We start from the raw sequence: 15708 nt of genomic DNA on the forward strand, positions 1-15708 counted from the left end.
TATAATTTTACATTTTTTTTATGCAGTCAATGATGTTCATCTTTTTTTTTTTTTTTATTACTTTGGGATTGTGTGATACATGTAGTTAGGCCTTCTGTACCCAAAGATATAAAAACGTCTTTCTATATTGTCTTTTAAGCAGTATTACAGTTTTATAGCGTTTAAAATTTTAATCCAATTGTCACCTGTCGTCATGAGTGTTGTGAGCGAGGGGTTTATTACACAACAGGAGGTGAATGCGTTATTTAGGCTTCCTTTCACACAGCAGTAGCAATCCACTGCTTTGACTTCATTGCATTTCCTGGGCAACTTTCTGAGAGATAATATCTGTTTCTGTACCTGACGTTGAAAACCAAAACCTAAAAAAGCACTACTTTTAAAACTTTTGCTCACTGTGTCCTGATGAATCTTCCAACTGAAAACTTCCCTTGGAAACCTGTTCCTGGGCTCTCCGTGTTTCTTGTGCCAGATTCACAGGGCATCCTTTGCAGAAGACACCCATCTCTGCATCACTCTCTCCCAGTGTCACAAATTTCATCTCTTTCCCCTCCCTGTTCTCTCGTTCTCTGTTTTTCCCTCTCGCTCCCTTTCTTTCACCATCTGCAATGTTGACCACCTTAGATATTTTTCGATCTGGTTGGTTTTCATAGGCTCCATGCCTCTTACATGTTTTGCAACAAGGTTTTATTTACCTAACGGTGAATTTCAAGAGTTGTAAAATATGTGCTAAACAGAAGATTTGGAGATTTTTAAGCATTTACAGCTGAGACTCAATTTGTGTTTCTTCCTTTTTATAACATAAACAATTTTAGAACATTAAAAATATCTTTTCAGGAAAGAGGAAAAAATCCATTCCTAATCATTTCATGTGTATACATTTTCCAGTATTTATCATCATAGGATAAATATTTGTATTTTTCTATTCACTTAAGAACAGTTACCCATGTTTCTAGGTGGTTCTGTTAGAGGCAAGATAGCTGAGTGGGTAGAAGAGGGGCTGGATCATTGAATTTGGCTCTTTGCTTACAAAAGAACAGTCCTGGGCAACTTAACCTTTCTGTTAATTTTCTCTTCAATGGATTGATTCCCTCCCCCCCCTTTTTTTAAAAAAAAATTTGGTGAGGATTAAAATGTGGTAAGAGCTGGTGTGGTGGTGCATGCATAGTTCTTGCAAAATGTGGTGGCTCATGCCTATAATCCCAGCGTCTCCAGAGGCTGAGGCAAGGAGGATCACAAGTTTAAGACCAGCTTTAGCAACTTAGTGAAGCCCTGTCTCTAAGTAAATAAATAAATAAAATAAAAAGATGTGGGGATGTAGTTCACTGGTAAAGTATTTCTGGGTTCCATCCCCAGTACTAAGTAAATAAATCAATAAAGTGTGATAAGAAAGCACAGACTCATAACCACAACTGTTTCAGCAAAGGAGTGCATCAGAAAGGCTGTGTGTGCTAAATGTGTATGTGCGTGTTCTATGTTGTCAAAAAAAAAAAAGCACAAAGGAGAGGCACGTGGTTTAGCATTCAGTGGGGTGGACTCTACCAGTTTCAACCTCAGTTCCTTTTTCAAGAAGAGCTCAGAACTGCCACAAGGAAACTAATCCCAAAGATGAGCCACCGGTGTGAAATCTTGGTCGGCGTTCTTCTGATTTTCAACTTTCCCAGCCCAGGTAAGTAAGTGGGTGTGTGGGTCTTCACAGTCACTGTGAGAAGCTTCTTTGGAGACCCTGAAATAGTATCAAAATTTTCACAGCCTCACTTTCTGGTAGGGAGCCTGAAGACCTCAGTGAGTGTCTTGCTTTTTACAGGTTCAGTCTCTAAAGCCATCGAGATTGTCCGCAGTGACTTGGATCCAGAGATCAACCTGGACATCCCCAATTTTCAAATGAGAGACGCTATTGATGACATACGATGGGACAAAGAAGGGATCATGGTTGCGCAATTCAGAAAAGGCAGGAAACCTTCCCGGCAGAATGAAACCTACGAGATATTAGCAAATGGAACTCTGAAAATTAAACATCTGAAGGGATATTATAATAGTACCTACCGCGTAGTTGTATATGATACAGATGGAAAAAGGGTGCTGGAACAATCATTTGATTTGAGGATTCTAGGTAAGTCTCCATTCTCTACATTTTTTTTTTCTGTTTAGCAAGTTGGGAAGTAGTGTTTGTGAAACGTCCCCAATCCTGGCCTCAGCTCTGGGGTAGCGCTACGGGAAATCCAGTGCATCCCTCCTGCCCTGTGGAGACTCCAGTCCTGTGAGTGGGGGGGATAGGGTCTACACATGGAGAAAAACAACCTCATCTGCCTACAGCCCTCTCTTTGGGTGGCTTTGAGGATGTGGAGCTAGGTAAAGAATCTGGATGAAGGTGGCATTAATTAGAAAGGGGACAGGTGGGCACAGGAAAACTGGATGTCCCCCGTGAGCGAGGTGTGGGCTGGGAAGGACAGGCTGCTTGGAGAGCCAATTTCAGGCGAGGGTACCCTGAAGAGTTTAGATAGCAGGAAAGGGCTGGAAATGATGGATTTAAGGACGAACAGCCTTTGTTTCCAATCTGCTCGATAGCACGGCCATTGAGGTGGAAGGTGATTTTTTACTGATATGTGAAGAAAATACATATTGCCTGTCTCTGCGTGTGCTGAGAGGGTAGGAGTGGTGGGTGATGTGGGAGGTGGGGAGACTGGCTGGAAAACGGCTGCTATAATCCTAGCAAGGTGCACAGGGCTGCTGGGTGGTTCTTAACCTTGGTTACCCATGCACATCAACAGGGACGCTGTTAGAAATGACCAGGGCCGGCGGCCCACCTTAGACCATGTGTATCAGAATTCTTGGCCTGGGGCCCAGGCATCAGTAAGTGGTAATGCTCCCCAGGTGGTTCTGGTTAGTAGCCAGAGTTGGTAATCCCTGGCCTTGAGGATGGAATGAGAAGGGATGGTTATGCTGAGGGTCATGTGTGGGGATGCAGGGGCAAGGGGGATTGGGTGAGAAGCAGAAGGAAGAAGAAGGGGAATTGAAATACCACGGAAGCTGGGAGGAAGCTGCTTCCGTGAGCAAACAAACAATTCTGTGCTTCACCCAGGAAATGTCATCACCAGACACAGGGTCCCTTCCTCCTGCCTAGAGTCTCCGTTGGCCCCCAAACCTGGCAGCAGCCCCCTCCCAGAGTTCAGATGCTGTTAACTCTCCTGAAAATGACCCCACTCCACACCCTAGTTCTGCAAGCTTGACTGGAAAGAAACTTGGAGGAACAGGCTGGGACTAAGAATAGCCTCTGATCATGAGCTCTGGGGACCGTGGTGTCACCAGTGCTGGGGACCGTGGTATCTTGAGTTCCACTAGCATGGCTCAGGTGTCCATGCTGGTACAATCACATCTGGGCCGTATTTAGAATCACGGTGATCATAATGGCTTCCAGGTGTCAGGGGCTTGCTGACACAATCTTATTTAACGCTCCCAAGAATCCTGACAGCTAGTCGTCATTATCCCCTTATTGTTTATAAGAAAACAGCCTCAGTCAGGAGGAATTTTGTTCAAGTTCTCGTTTCTTGACAGGAACAAAGTCAGGATTCAAACCCAGGGGTCCTGTTGGCAAGGACTGGTTCCCTCCCTCCAACTCCCAATTTGGTCGAGATATCAATGTGCCGTCCAAGTTGCCCATTTATTTGTTTATTTTATTTTATTTATTCTAATTTGTTATACATGTCAGCAGAATGTGATTCCGTTCATATTACACATAGAGAGCACAATTTTTCATGTCGGGGGGGTTGTACACAAGTAGTCACACCATTCGTGTCTTCATACATGCCAGTTGCCCATTTAACATGTAAAATTCAATAGCCTTACATACATACATTCGTAGAGCTCTACGACCATCACGACAATCAACATTTTTGTTACCCTCCCCCCAGAAAACCCTGCACCCTTTAAAGACAGCGACTTTACTGGATGTTTGCACGTCAACTTTACACAGCGTCATTATTTGATTTGTGGTCCAACATCATTACTTGTCCCATAGTTTTGGCAAATGTCTGTCTGGTCTGAGTCTGATTTTTCCCAATACGGTTTAATGTATGGGATTGAAAGTGTTTTGGATTTGGGCTTTTTTAAGATTTTGGAATATTTGCATAGACATAATGAGATATTTGGGGGCTATGACCCAAGTCTAAATATGAACTTCGTTTGTTTCATATGCATTTTGTGCTCATAGCCCAATGGTAATTTTATACAACATTTTAAATAATTTTGTGAATGTGTGATGTGGAATTTTCCTCTTATGTCACCTTGTCATTGCTCAAAATGTTTTGGATTTTAGGGCATTTTGGATTTGGGGATTAGGGATGCTCCACCTGTAGTAACTTCAAGGGATATTCAATGAGACTGTGTGTGAAAAGGTGCCCTAGACGGCCTGGGACGCTACCCCTGTGTGCTCTGTGCTAACGCCAGGCCCCTCTCTGAGTTCCTCGATGCCTCTCGCAGCCTCAGTCATGGGACCCGCATCTACTTACTGAGGAGGCTGCTCCTGTTAGCTGAAGAGGCAGTGGAGGGCCCCATTCAAGCAGATATCAGCAGAGCAGAACTTAATCCTAGCAGCCCAGAATTAAGGTGTTCTCATCTATGAGCAGTACCTAACAATTTGCTGCTATTAACCAGGTCAGGCCATTTCCTAGAACACTCTCTTACAGTGAGGACATGTACAAAGATTCACTATTCAAGGCTATTTGTTTTTTCAGACTTTGTGTTGTTATTGTGTTATTGTTGTTTGTTGTTATTATTATTATTATTTTGGTGGGGCTGGGGATTGAACCCAGGGCCTTGTGCATGTGAGGCAAGCACCTTACCAACTGAGCTGTATCCCAGCCCACATTCGAGGCTATTTGTGACTGCATTGTTTACACTAGTATGATACTGTGTGGCTTGAGAAGTCTTTGGCAATTAGGAACTATGTCAAGAATGCATCAAATGGTGGAGATGCACATTTATTGATGTTCAGGAAAGAAAGAATTTCATAATATAACTTCTACTGAGAGGGAAAAAGGCAGACTATGAAACCACATAATCCAGTTTTTTAAAAACTTGTAATTTGTTTTAATTAATTATATATGACAGTAGAATGCAATTATGAGCTTTGATATAGTATACATAAATGGGTATGATTTCTTCTTTTTCTTTTTTTTTTAACAATTTTTTGTTGTCAGTTTTATTGAGGTACAATCAACATACAGTAAGATTTGCCAGTTTTGGTTTTTTTTTTTTTTTTTTTTTTTTTTGTGTGTGTGTGTGTGGTGCTGGGGATTGAACCCAGAGGCCTTGTGCATGCTAGGCAAGCACTCTACCAACTGAGCTATATCCCCAGCCCTATAATTTCTTCTTTTTCTTTTTTGTTTGAGAGAGAGAGAGAGAGAGAGAGAGAGAGAGAGAGAGAGAGAGAGAGAAAGAGAGAGAGAGAGAGAGAGAATTTTTTAATTTTTTTTTTTTTTTTTAGTTTTCGGTGGATACAACATCTTTATTTTATTTTTATGTGGTGCTGAGGATCGAACCCAGCGCCCCGCACATGCCAGGCGAGTGCACTACCGCTTGAGCCACATCCCCAGCCCCTCTTATTTTTCTGATTGTACATGTTATAGAATCACATTGGTCATGCAGTCATATATATACATAAAGTAATAATGTCTGTTTTTTTCTATTATCCTTCCTATGCCTATACCCCTCCCTTCCCTTTACTCCTTTCCCCTCCCCTCACTTCCCTCTACCTAATCTAAGGTAATTCTATTGTTCTCTATTGCCCCCACCCCATTGTGAATTAGCCTCCACATACAAGAGAAAACATTTGGCCTTTGGTTTTTTGGGATTGGCTTATTTCACTTAGCATGATATTCTCCAATGCCATCCATTTACTGGCAAATGCCATAATTTCATTCTTCTTTAAAGCTAAGTAATATTCCATTAACTATATATACACCATATTTTCTTTATCCATCCATCTATTGAAGGATATCTAGATTGGTTCCATAGTTTATGTATTGTGAATTGAGCTGCTATAAACATTGACGTGGCAGCATTACTATAGTATGCTGATTTTAAATCCTTTGGGTATAAACCCAGGAGTAATAATACAGTTTTAATTTTTAAAATATCATTGATATACATGTTCATGCATAGGAAATAGCTAGTAAAGATATACATCAAAATATTCAATGCCAGGCGCTGAGGCACACACCTGTAATCCCAGCAACTTGGGGGGCTGAGGAAGGAGGATCAAGAGTTCAAAGCCAGCTTCAGTTACTTAGTGAGGCTTTAGGCAATTTAGTGAGACACTGTCTTAAAATAAAAAGGACTTGGTAATCTTGGTACCAAAAAAAGAAAAAAAAATACTAATAATTATTAACGATGGGTAGTGAAATTGCATGTAATATTTTTTTGTGTGTTTTAAACTATTTTCTATTTTATCAGTTTTTACAATGATGGGATATGACCAATTAGGAGACTCTAGATAGACACCTTGACCCCAGCCCTAGACTACTACTCTGGAGCGTGGTGACGGGTCTCCATTTTCCTCATTCTGGGCTACACAGAGTCTCAGGACAGGAAGAAATCATTTCTGCACGCCCATACATATTTGGTCAGCAATGAAATCTGACTGAGTTGGAAAGTATTTTCATCTGAAAGACAGAGAGGGAGGGAACTGTGAAAAAATAAGCTGTCTCTCTGCATAACGAATGGAGAGAAAATGAAAAGGAAGACTGAGTCAAGAGAGTCAAGGGCAAGAAAAAGACCAGAGGAGAAGAAAAGAGGTCACCCAGCTAGGGAGAGGAGGTCTGGGAGGAGGACCTGCCTTACCTAAGGCCACGGCTGGGCTGATTTCTGAATCAGACCTTAAATATAATCACGTCAGAAAAGGAGAGGCAGGGATTTTTCTGGTTATGAACATAAGCACTGCTACCAATTATGTGCACCGGGATTTGTCACATGTCATCGTTTTGTGACAGGTAGGGAATATATATATATATATATATTTTTTATCATTCTCTCAAAGATGAGGTCCAGCAAGGCACAGAGAATGACCAAGCAGCTCTGGGCTGGGAAAGGGCAGAGCCAAGTCTCTGGTTTCCCAACTAGAGCCCTTCCTCTGTAAGCCTTGAGCTCCTGACGCACCCATGTGCCCACCTGGCTCTCTGCTCCCAGGACCCCAGCAGGGGGAGGGGGTGCATGGTCAAGATCCCAGGCCACAGGTTTACCTGTTCCTCCAGGGCAGGGTCCCTGGCTGCTCTGGAAGGAAGGCAGGATGTGGTAACCTCTTAACTGTACTCCTGAACTTGAACTTGGGGTGGGGCAGGCTCCTCTTTTGATCTGCCATTTTTACATGAGCACCCTAAAACAACTCATTGAACCTCTCAGAGTGAGTCCAGGACTTTCCATCTGTCATGGAAAGAAAAACATCAGCCTCTCTTGTCATAACGAAATGATACCAAGTATGTAAAACTGTTTTAAGGTACAAAACGGTACAAAAACAATAACTACTATATGCTTTTAAACAGTCTAATGTATCTAAAAACTCACCAGAAGTTAAGTTTGTTCTGAATGCTCTACATAAATAAAAAAAAACAAATTATTTTCAAAAAATGGCTAGGGAATTCAAAAATTGTGCTCCTGTCTCAAACTGACTCCATTCCCTACTGTCTAAATATTAAAATCAGAAATTTGACTAATATATTGGGATTTTTATTTATTTTTTAGAGATGGTCTCAACACCCAAGATCTCCTGGGATTGTCACAGCACAAACCTGACCTGTGAGGTAATAAAAGGAACTAACCCTGAATTAATTCTGTATCAAAATGGCAAACGGCTCACTCAAGGTCGTCTGAAGGTCATTAGATATCAGTTGACCAACCTGAATGCAGCATTCAAGTGCACGGCAAGCAACAAAGTCAGTGAGGAGTCCACCGTGGCAGCCATCAGCTGCTCAGGTACGTGGGGGCATCGGGCAGGGTGTCCCAGATTCACAAACACAGTCTGCCAGGCCTGTGGGCACAGTGGCAGGTGCCACTTCTGCCCAGGGCACAGGTGTCTGGGGTGGGAGACAGCTTTGGCTCAGGATGGGAAGTGACAGGTGTACCTCTCCCTCTTAGAAGCCTTCAAGGGAAGCCCTCAGGAGACTTCCAGGGAGTGTGTGATTTGACCTCGGAGAGTAGAAATCATCCTCTTCCAGGAAAAACAATTGCTGTATTGAAGAGGGAGAAGGAGAGGCAGAGATCATGGCATTGCCAATCCCCGTTTCCCTGGGGGGCAGACTGACTTGCCCGTTAGTGACTGTGATGATCAAGACCATCCGATGGGTGGGTTCTCGGGCCTAGTTCCAGGCTTGCTTGCATGGGCTGTTGGGCTGCCTGGAAACAGGGCTTTCTAAGCTTCCTTTGGAGCCTTCTGAGAGACAGCAAGAGTGAGTGACGGAAACAAAAGCCACAGTCCTTTTATGACTTCGTCTCCTTTTTGATAGCCCCTCCCTTCTGCTGGACTTTATGCCTTAGCAGTAAGTGCAGCCCACACTCAGAGGGGACGGCGCAGAGGCAGAAATGCCAGGAGGCAGGGGTCACTGGAGGCCGACGATCAATCAGATGGTCAGCCAACCACAAGCTTAGACCAGTGTCACTCTGCCCCGTCGTGTGGGCCACCATCAGCCATTCTGTCCCATCCTCCACTTCAGGAGGGCCTTGGTTGGAGATGCGAGATTTTATAAGTAAAAACATGGCGTACTTCCAAACGTGGCATACTTAAGCTAAAAGTCATTCATTGTTTATTTGAAATTCAGATCTAACTGACCTGTGTTCTGTCTGGCAATCCCACCCTTCACACTTGTTTTAACTAGGTCCCACCAGTGTGCATTAAGGAGGGTGCAAGCCACACGCATGTCCCTTGTAGAAGGTGCAGAGCACGAGCTGGTCCAGGAAATGGCCACCGAGGAGATGGGAGGCACACCTCAGATGGAAGGGAAGGAATGGGCTGCCCTAAAAGACCCTAAAAGGGATTTGGACATTTCACTCTAAAAGGCCAAGACTGAGAGGATCAGTGGGTAGATGCTAACCATTTAGCTTAAGTAAGGTCTACTTAAGACCCTGGGAGGAATTAGCACATTCGACACACAAGAAATACTCCATCCACAAACTCATGCACAGAGGAGGTGTAGGAGGGAGGTGTGGTTGCATATAGAGAACCCGAGAACCTGGGTTTTTTGTTGTTGTTGTTGTTGTTGTTTAATTTTTTAAAACGTGTTCTTTTGAGTTACGACAGTAGAGTGCATTATGCCATGGCATACATACATGGAGTCTAACTTCCCATTCTTGTGGTTGGACACGATGTGGAGCTACCCTGATCTTGGAGTCACATAGGAACATAGGAAGGTCACGTCCGATTCATTCTACGGCGAGGACCCTTTTTTAAATGACAAACCAAAGCTGCCTCTAGGGCAAGGTGGAATGTCCCTACAGCGAGCACTACCAGGTGTCAGGGGACCATACTGGACAGACCTGAGCATAGAACTGTGGGAGGCACCATCTGCATTCCCAAGTGTGCCTCCGTTAAGGGGATGAGCCTCCTGCCCACAGACTCTAAGGGAAGATGGCCGGTGTCTTTGTGGCCTACACATGTGTCCCCAGCTCACCCCAGGCCTGCCCTTCCCCACCTGGGTCAATCTTGAGAGTCTTCAGCTTAGCAGGAGACAGAGACCCCAGACTCTTTCCTGGCCCAGTTTCAATGGTAGAGGACTCTGGCTGCTTATCTAGTGGATGCTCCTTCATAGGCAGAGCTCAGAGAGGTTGTGTAATTGGCAGAGAATGGGTGAGAGAGAGACTGCAGGAAGGACAGCCAAGGATGAATAAACCAGCACAGTTTGAAACCCTGCTCAGTTTGGTGTCTGAGCCTCTGGCGGGATCCCTGGGGCCCGTCCTGGGTCCGTGTGTAACAGCCTCTTCCTAGGATCTTTTGGCTGCAGAAGTGTTTTTGTGATGCTGGGCTTAGCTCCAGTTTGTTCTCCCAGCTTCCCAGTCCCCTGACCCCCCAACCCCAGCTGCTGCTCTTTAACTGCTATTGACTCACCAAGGGCAGATGGCCCAGCAGCCCTCCTCGGGAAACTGCTATGAAAAACACTTGTGCCAAGAGCACTAGTAAAAGCAAGACCTCACATTTGTGTGTTGTTTTACAGTTTATAAAGCACTTTTCCATCCATTATCTGATTGACTTCCAACAGCCACCCTGTGATGTAGGTCTCATTGTTTCCATTTTACAAAAAAGGAAGGAGGCTCTGAGAGGTGGAGTAACTTGCTAAAAGTCACACAGCTCTTGTCTAAAAGACCCGGACCAAACCCCGTTTCCCTGAACACTGAAGTCTTGGTTCTCCTTATTGTGTGGCAGTGACTGAGGTTCTAGGAACTGAAGGTCCCTGCCACTGCTGTTGTGGTCTCGGTGAACTTCTCTCACGGATCTGGGGGAAAGTCTGGGAGGAGAGAGGGCTGGGTTGCATCCGTGAATTAATTTACCCTGAGTGTTTGGAAACTGCCTGATCAAGAGGGTAAGAAAGAATAGGCCCCAGAGGGAAGCCAGAGATGAAAGAGCAGGAAGACGGCAGAGACAGCCAGAGACCAGAGGCTGCTTAGAGGAACCAGTCAGAGACAGATACTGTGTGGCCTCAGGCAACTCATCCTCCCTCTCTGGACCTTATCTTTGAAACTCATCCTCCTTCCTTCTATAGAGATGACGCTTAGATTATCTCTCAACTACTCGGGTCTAAAATTCTGTGATGCTCGGCTGGGGAAGTGGCTCCGTGGCAGATTGCCGGCCTCGCTTGTTGTGAAACCCTGGCTGGGTCTCATCCCCAGCCTCACCAAGACAAATAAAAATTAAAAAAGTGAATAAAATGTCCTGATGCTCTCCTGGGCGAGTGGGCAGGGATGGACAGGCCTCGGGGCATGAACAACCAGGGCGTTCTAGTCTCGAGTTTCCCAAGGACTCCAGAGGCCACTTACCCCTGGGCCTCTTCTAGGCATGGACCCAGTTCGCCACCCTCCTTAAGCTTGGCCCTTTGTGACCTTGACCAGTGGGAAGCTGGGGGCCTTAGCCTAAAGCAATGAAATGGGCTGCCCGGGCCCCTTCCTCCCTGCCGAGCCCGTCTCTTCTCTTTCAGGGGAAGGTCTGAACAGCTATCTCGTCCCTGGCGTCTGTGCGGGAGGCCTGCTCCTGTTCTTCGTGGCGCTGCTCATTTTCTATGTCAGCAAGAGGAAGAAGCAGAACAGCAGGCGCAACGGTGAGCTCCCCCTCTTTTGTGCCACCCCAGGCCGCAGCAAAATCCCCACGGGAGTCATCTCAAGGGGATGGCACCTTGGGTCCTCAAAGAAAAGGAGGAGATGGTTTCAGAACATCAGGACGGGAACCAGAAGCTAGAGCTTGTTCCATTTTGTGGTTAGCTTGGGCCCACGGCGAGGGAGTTTGGGGAGCTACATCCTGGCTGGTCTCATCGGAATCCCCGCTTGAGGCTGAGTGTGTCTAAGGCTGGCCCAGAGAGATGCCAAAGGGCCTCACAGCTCCAGGTGGGTAGAAAGATTCGTTCGAAAATACCTTGTCCATCTGCAGACCTGGAGTGGCCCAGGTCAAGACCAAGCTCCTGGGAACTAGGTAACTAGGGGTGTGGCTCATGCAGTGCTCTTGCCTTTGGGCTAGGCCCTGGGTTCCCTCCCCAGCACTACAAACAAACAAAACCCTGCAAACAGGTCTCTGTACCCCCTTTTCTAACTGACTGTTCAGGAGGGATACATTAGGGATGGGGGTGCTGTTTCCTTGGGTCAGTCCTGTCTTGCAACCCACCAATCATGAAAAGGTCATGCTCATGAGTGGAGATCCAGGCCACCTAAGGCAGATCACATCAGGGAGGGACAGACCAGGTGTCGCTGTAGGTGCAGGGTTGGGGTATCAGCCACAGTTGGGCAGGCAGCTGTGCAGGCAAGCCGTGGTGTCCTGTGTCATCTCTGGTTCATAGCAGGACTGCGGCCCCTCACCAGGCCTCTCCCACCAGCTGCTTCCTGCACAGCCCGGGGGACCTGGTGTGCAGCCACCCAGGATCCTCAGGCCCTGCACCCTTTGGCGTTGACGCCTTACTTCAGACTTCTTTCCACAGTTTTCCCTCAGCCACCCCTTCAGGTGGCCACCCCTGACCCCTTGTCTCACTATACTTCCCTATGGAGCTGGGCATGTCTTTCCAAATTTAGAACAGTCCCTTGGTGAGTCCCCCTGGTGCCGTGGCTTCCTCAGCTCTGTGCCTTGCTCAGCCTGTCTCCCCTACAAAGGTCCTTTCTTATCACCCATGGTCAACGGCCATGCTCTCTTCCAAGGTGGACCTCCCAGGTCTCCCCAAGACAGAGCAGCCCCCGATCTCACCAGGCTGAAAGGACCCACCTGATAATTAGCTCATGTTGACAAAGAAACTGACCTCTAGGCTTTGCACTCACCCTCCCACCCAGCCTCCAGTGGCCTTGGGAGAGAAAACACCAGCCCAGGTGACAGCCTCCCCCCCATCAGGGAGGCTACATCCTTTGCCTCAAGCTCTGTGACCAGGAAGCTGAGTCAGGGTCAGGGGGAGGCCAGGAGCCCAAGGGCACAACCTTTAAGGAGGCCCTCACCCTCCTCTTGCATGCCCCGGAAGTGGGCACCTCCTTAAATCCCACACCCTCTGTGCTTCCTTGGTCTCACCTCAGTCCCGAGCCTGGGTGAGTAACAAGGAGATGCAGGTGAAGGAAAGGGCCGATGAGCCGGGAGCAACTCCTGGGAGCAGGTGTGGACGTTACTGGAGTGGACATGCTGGGGACCGGCGTGCTGCTCTGACCAGGCAGGTCGCGCAGAGCCACAGCTGATTTGTCCGTCCGAACCTGCCCAAGAGCTTAGCCACAAGGCCACGCCCTACTCCTCACCCTGCGACTGTGGCTCTTGGCACCTCTCTGGTGGCCCTGTGCAGTCCTGAGACTGGTATTGTGATTTGCTGTCCTCACTTTGTCTTACGTGATTTTAGACTTCCTGAGGACAGTGTGTCTGAGTCATGATTGCCACTTAGTAATGGTGCCTAACACCTAGGAGGTCAGCAATCAGTGTAGGAGGAGCAAACGGATGAGCAGCAGGACAGACACTAATCACAAATGGCAGCCCAAGCTTGCCACCTGGGGTGAAGCAGGGCGGCTCACTGCTCCATACCCAGAACTGGGACTGAGGGTCAAAGTCCTCTCTGCATCCTCCTGAGCATAACTTCAGCTACCACTGGGCACCAAAGATGGCAGACAGGATGCATTCTGTCCTTTCTGGGCCCTTCTGTCTAGGCGCTTAGAGCACCCGGGCCACACAGATGTCAAAACCACATTATCTGACTTTGAGCCTTCATGTTCAAAGCCGCCTGATGTTTGTGTTTCCAGCAGCCGGAGGAGGCTGACTGGATTGGCATCATCTGCCTGCACTTACAGGTGATGCTCAGAGGGACTGTGCTTCCCAAGCCACAGCACCATAAAGGTGCAAGAGATCACTAATTTACCCCAGGGGGGATCTACTCCGGCCTGCCTCTGCAGCCTGTGAGGATGGTCTTGTACGTGGGACTGGAATACCTAACTCCTAGCCTGGAGGCCAGAGGGGGCCAGCAGAGCCCCCTCTGTCTATGGCAGCGAGGCAGCCTCACAGATTTCCTTTGTGACTTGAAAGCAGTACAGGAAAAACTACTATATTCTGATTAGTCCTGGGCTGTCTTCATGGGCTAAAGTCCCACAAAGCAGAAAAAAATCCCAAAAGGGTGAGGGAAGAAGAATCTTTCCCTCCTTGGCCCAAGAGGATGGGTCTTGTGCACAAATTTCCAAGGAACTAGTCAATTTCTGAGGATAAAAAGCCCCTTGTGTGTGCTCCAACCTGTCGCCAGAATGTAGGTTGCCTGACAACAGACTGAATAGGAGCATATCCACACAGAGACCTGTCAGGAGGAATGTAGCTCCTCTGAGACGACTCAGATTCCCCGACAACAGACTCTGATCACGAGGTTTGCTCTCAGGACCCAGTGTCTAGGATGGTCCGGCACCAAGGCAGACCCGGGTTTGAGTGCTGTCTGCTCTCTGGTTCGAGCACCAAGCTCTCCCTGCTGGGTGCCTTCCCCACTCTGGGGCCCTGAATTCTGCAAAGCCCTGGTGTCTCCCTCCAGCTTGTGGTCAGCATTTCTCCTGCCCCAACAAGACTGAGAGTTCTTGGAGCCTAGGGTCAGCTCTGTCCCTGCTTCTTCTTGGCTTCCTCCAAAGCCTTGCCCCTCTCAGAGGCGCTCCATAGTTCCCAGGATCACCTCTTGCCAGAATAAGCTCTCAAGTGATTTTGTCATTGCAGATGAGGAGCTGGAGGTAAAAGCTCACAGAACCACCTCTGAGGACAGAAGCCCAAAGCCCAGCCAGATCTCCACCTCACCTCCTCCAAATGCAGCAGTTGCCCAACCTCCGCCACCTCCTGGTCATCGTGTCCAGACACCTGGTCCTCGTCCCTTGCCTCCCAGCCATCGTGTCCAGCACCAGCCACAGAAGAGGGCTCCCCCGTCAGGCACACAGGTCCGCCAGCAGAGAGGCCCTCCCCTCCCCAGACCTCGAGTGCAACCAAAACCTCCCCATGGAGCGGCAGAAAATTCACCGTCCCCTTCCTCCAATTAAAACTGTCCTTTCCAATGAAAAGGCTCTTTGGAGTTCTCAGCTCTGGGTGTGCAGGTCCACTTTTCCATCAGACGTTGGCAACATGTAAGACTTTGTCGCCTCCCTGGGTTTGCCGGCCATGGTCCTGCTGTCTCTTTGTCACTCAGTCATGTGGTTGAAGATCCGAGGCCTCTTCATAGATCTGTGTCACCGAGAAGAGAGAAACAATAGGAGTGTGATTGTGAGGATGATTCATGACAGTGCACAAAACCCTTGGCAATCTCGTCTCCCTCTCACATCCCGTGCAGATACCATATGCCCGGGGGTTACTTGGGCTTGTGTCCCCTACAGGCCTCCCATCTGCTCAAAGGACTTTCAGCTTTCTTCCGTGTCCTGGTGGACACTTGCTCCCCATCCTTGACGAGGAGTGAAATAACAGCTTGGCTTTGACCCTGGGGTCTGCTCACTGAAGGACATAGCTGGGTGTTACTCGGAGGAAGCTGCAGGATGAGAAGGAGCCTCGTTGGTGTGGCATCACCCGAGCCACCTGAATCCCCACTAGAGTGGCCAGAACATTCTCCCCTGCCCCTCCCCAGGTCTCAGAAGCAAAGCTGGGTCCATCTACGTGGCGATCTGTGAATCAACACCTCTAAGCACAAACTTCAACGCGAGTCACCAGAAAACCTAAGTGTTGGGCCTCCCTTTCCTGAGCCATCACTAGTGGTCTGGATGATCTGTGGGGTCGTCCTTGAAAAGAGGAATCCAGGAATATCCGAGGCACTGTGAGCTCCTCAGGCAACACCCATGAGGGCCGGCTGAGACAACTGCCATCAAACCAATCCTGAGTCTCACAAATGACCAGTAAGAAGACGGAGGCCGCCCCCCGCCGGCTGACTGCGAGCTGTACTTTGGAAGAAGTGGGGAGATAAAGAAGAGTTTTCGGTTGCAGTTCTAAAACAAGAGGCTGCGAGGACTCCTGCTTTGAAGCGTCAGTGCCAGGCTTGTGGTGCCATCTGCCCACCTTCTCCC

General features: G+C 47.8%; 1 protein-coding gene across 1 annotated transcript; it reads left to right on the forward strand.

Moving 5' to 3' along the window:
- The first annotated feature begins 1605 nt into the window (after positions 1 to 1605).
- On the forward strand, positions 1606 to 15193 carry Cd2 (CD2 molecule). The gene is made up of 5 exons (XM_026407296.2): positions 1606 to 1666; positions 1805 to 2110; positions 7735 to 7965; positions 11175 to 11294; positions 14387 to 15193. Exons 1-5 carry the CDS (start codon positions 1606 to 1608, stop codon positions 14698 to 14700), a joined length of 1032 nt encoding a protein of 343 aa, XP_026263081.2. The 3' UTR covers positions 14701 to 15193.
- The last annotated feature ends 515 nt before the right edge of the window (positions 15194 to 15708 follow it).

This window comes from Urocitellus parryii, chromosome 11 (assembly GCF_045843805.1).
Source record: "Urocitellus parryii isolate mUroPar1 chromosome 11, mUroPar1.hap1, whole genome shotgun sequence".
Lineage (NCBI taxonomy): Eukaryota > Metazoa > Chordata > Mammalia > Rodentia > Sciuridae > Urocitellus > Urocitellus parryii.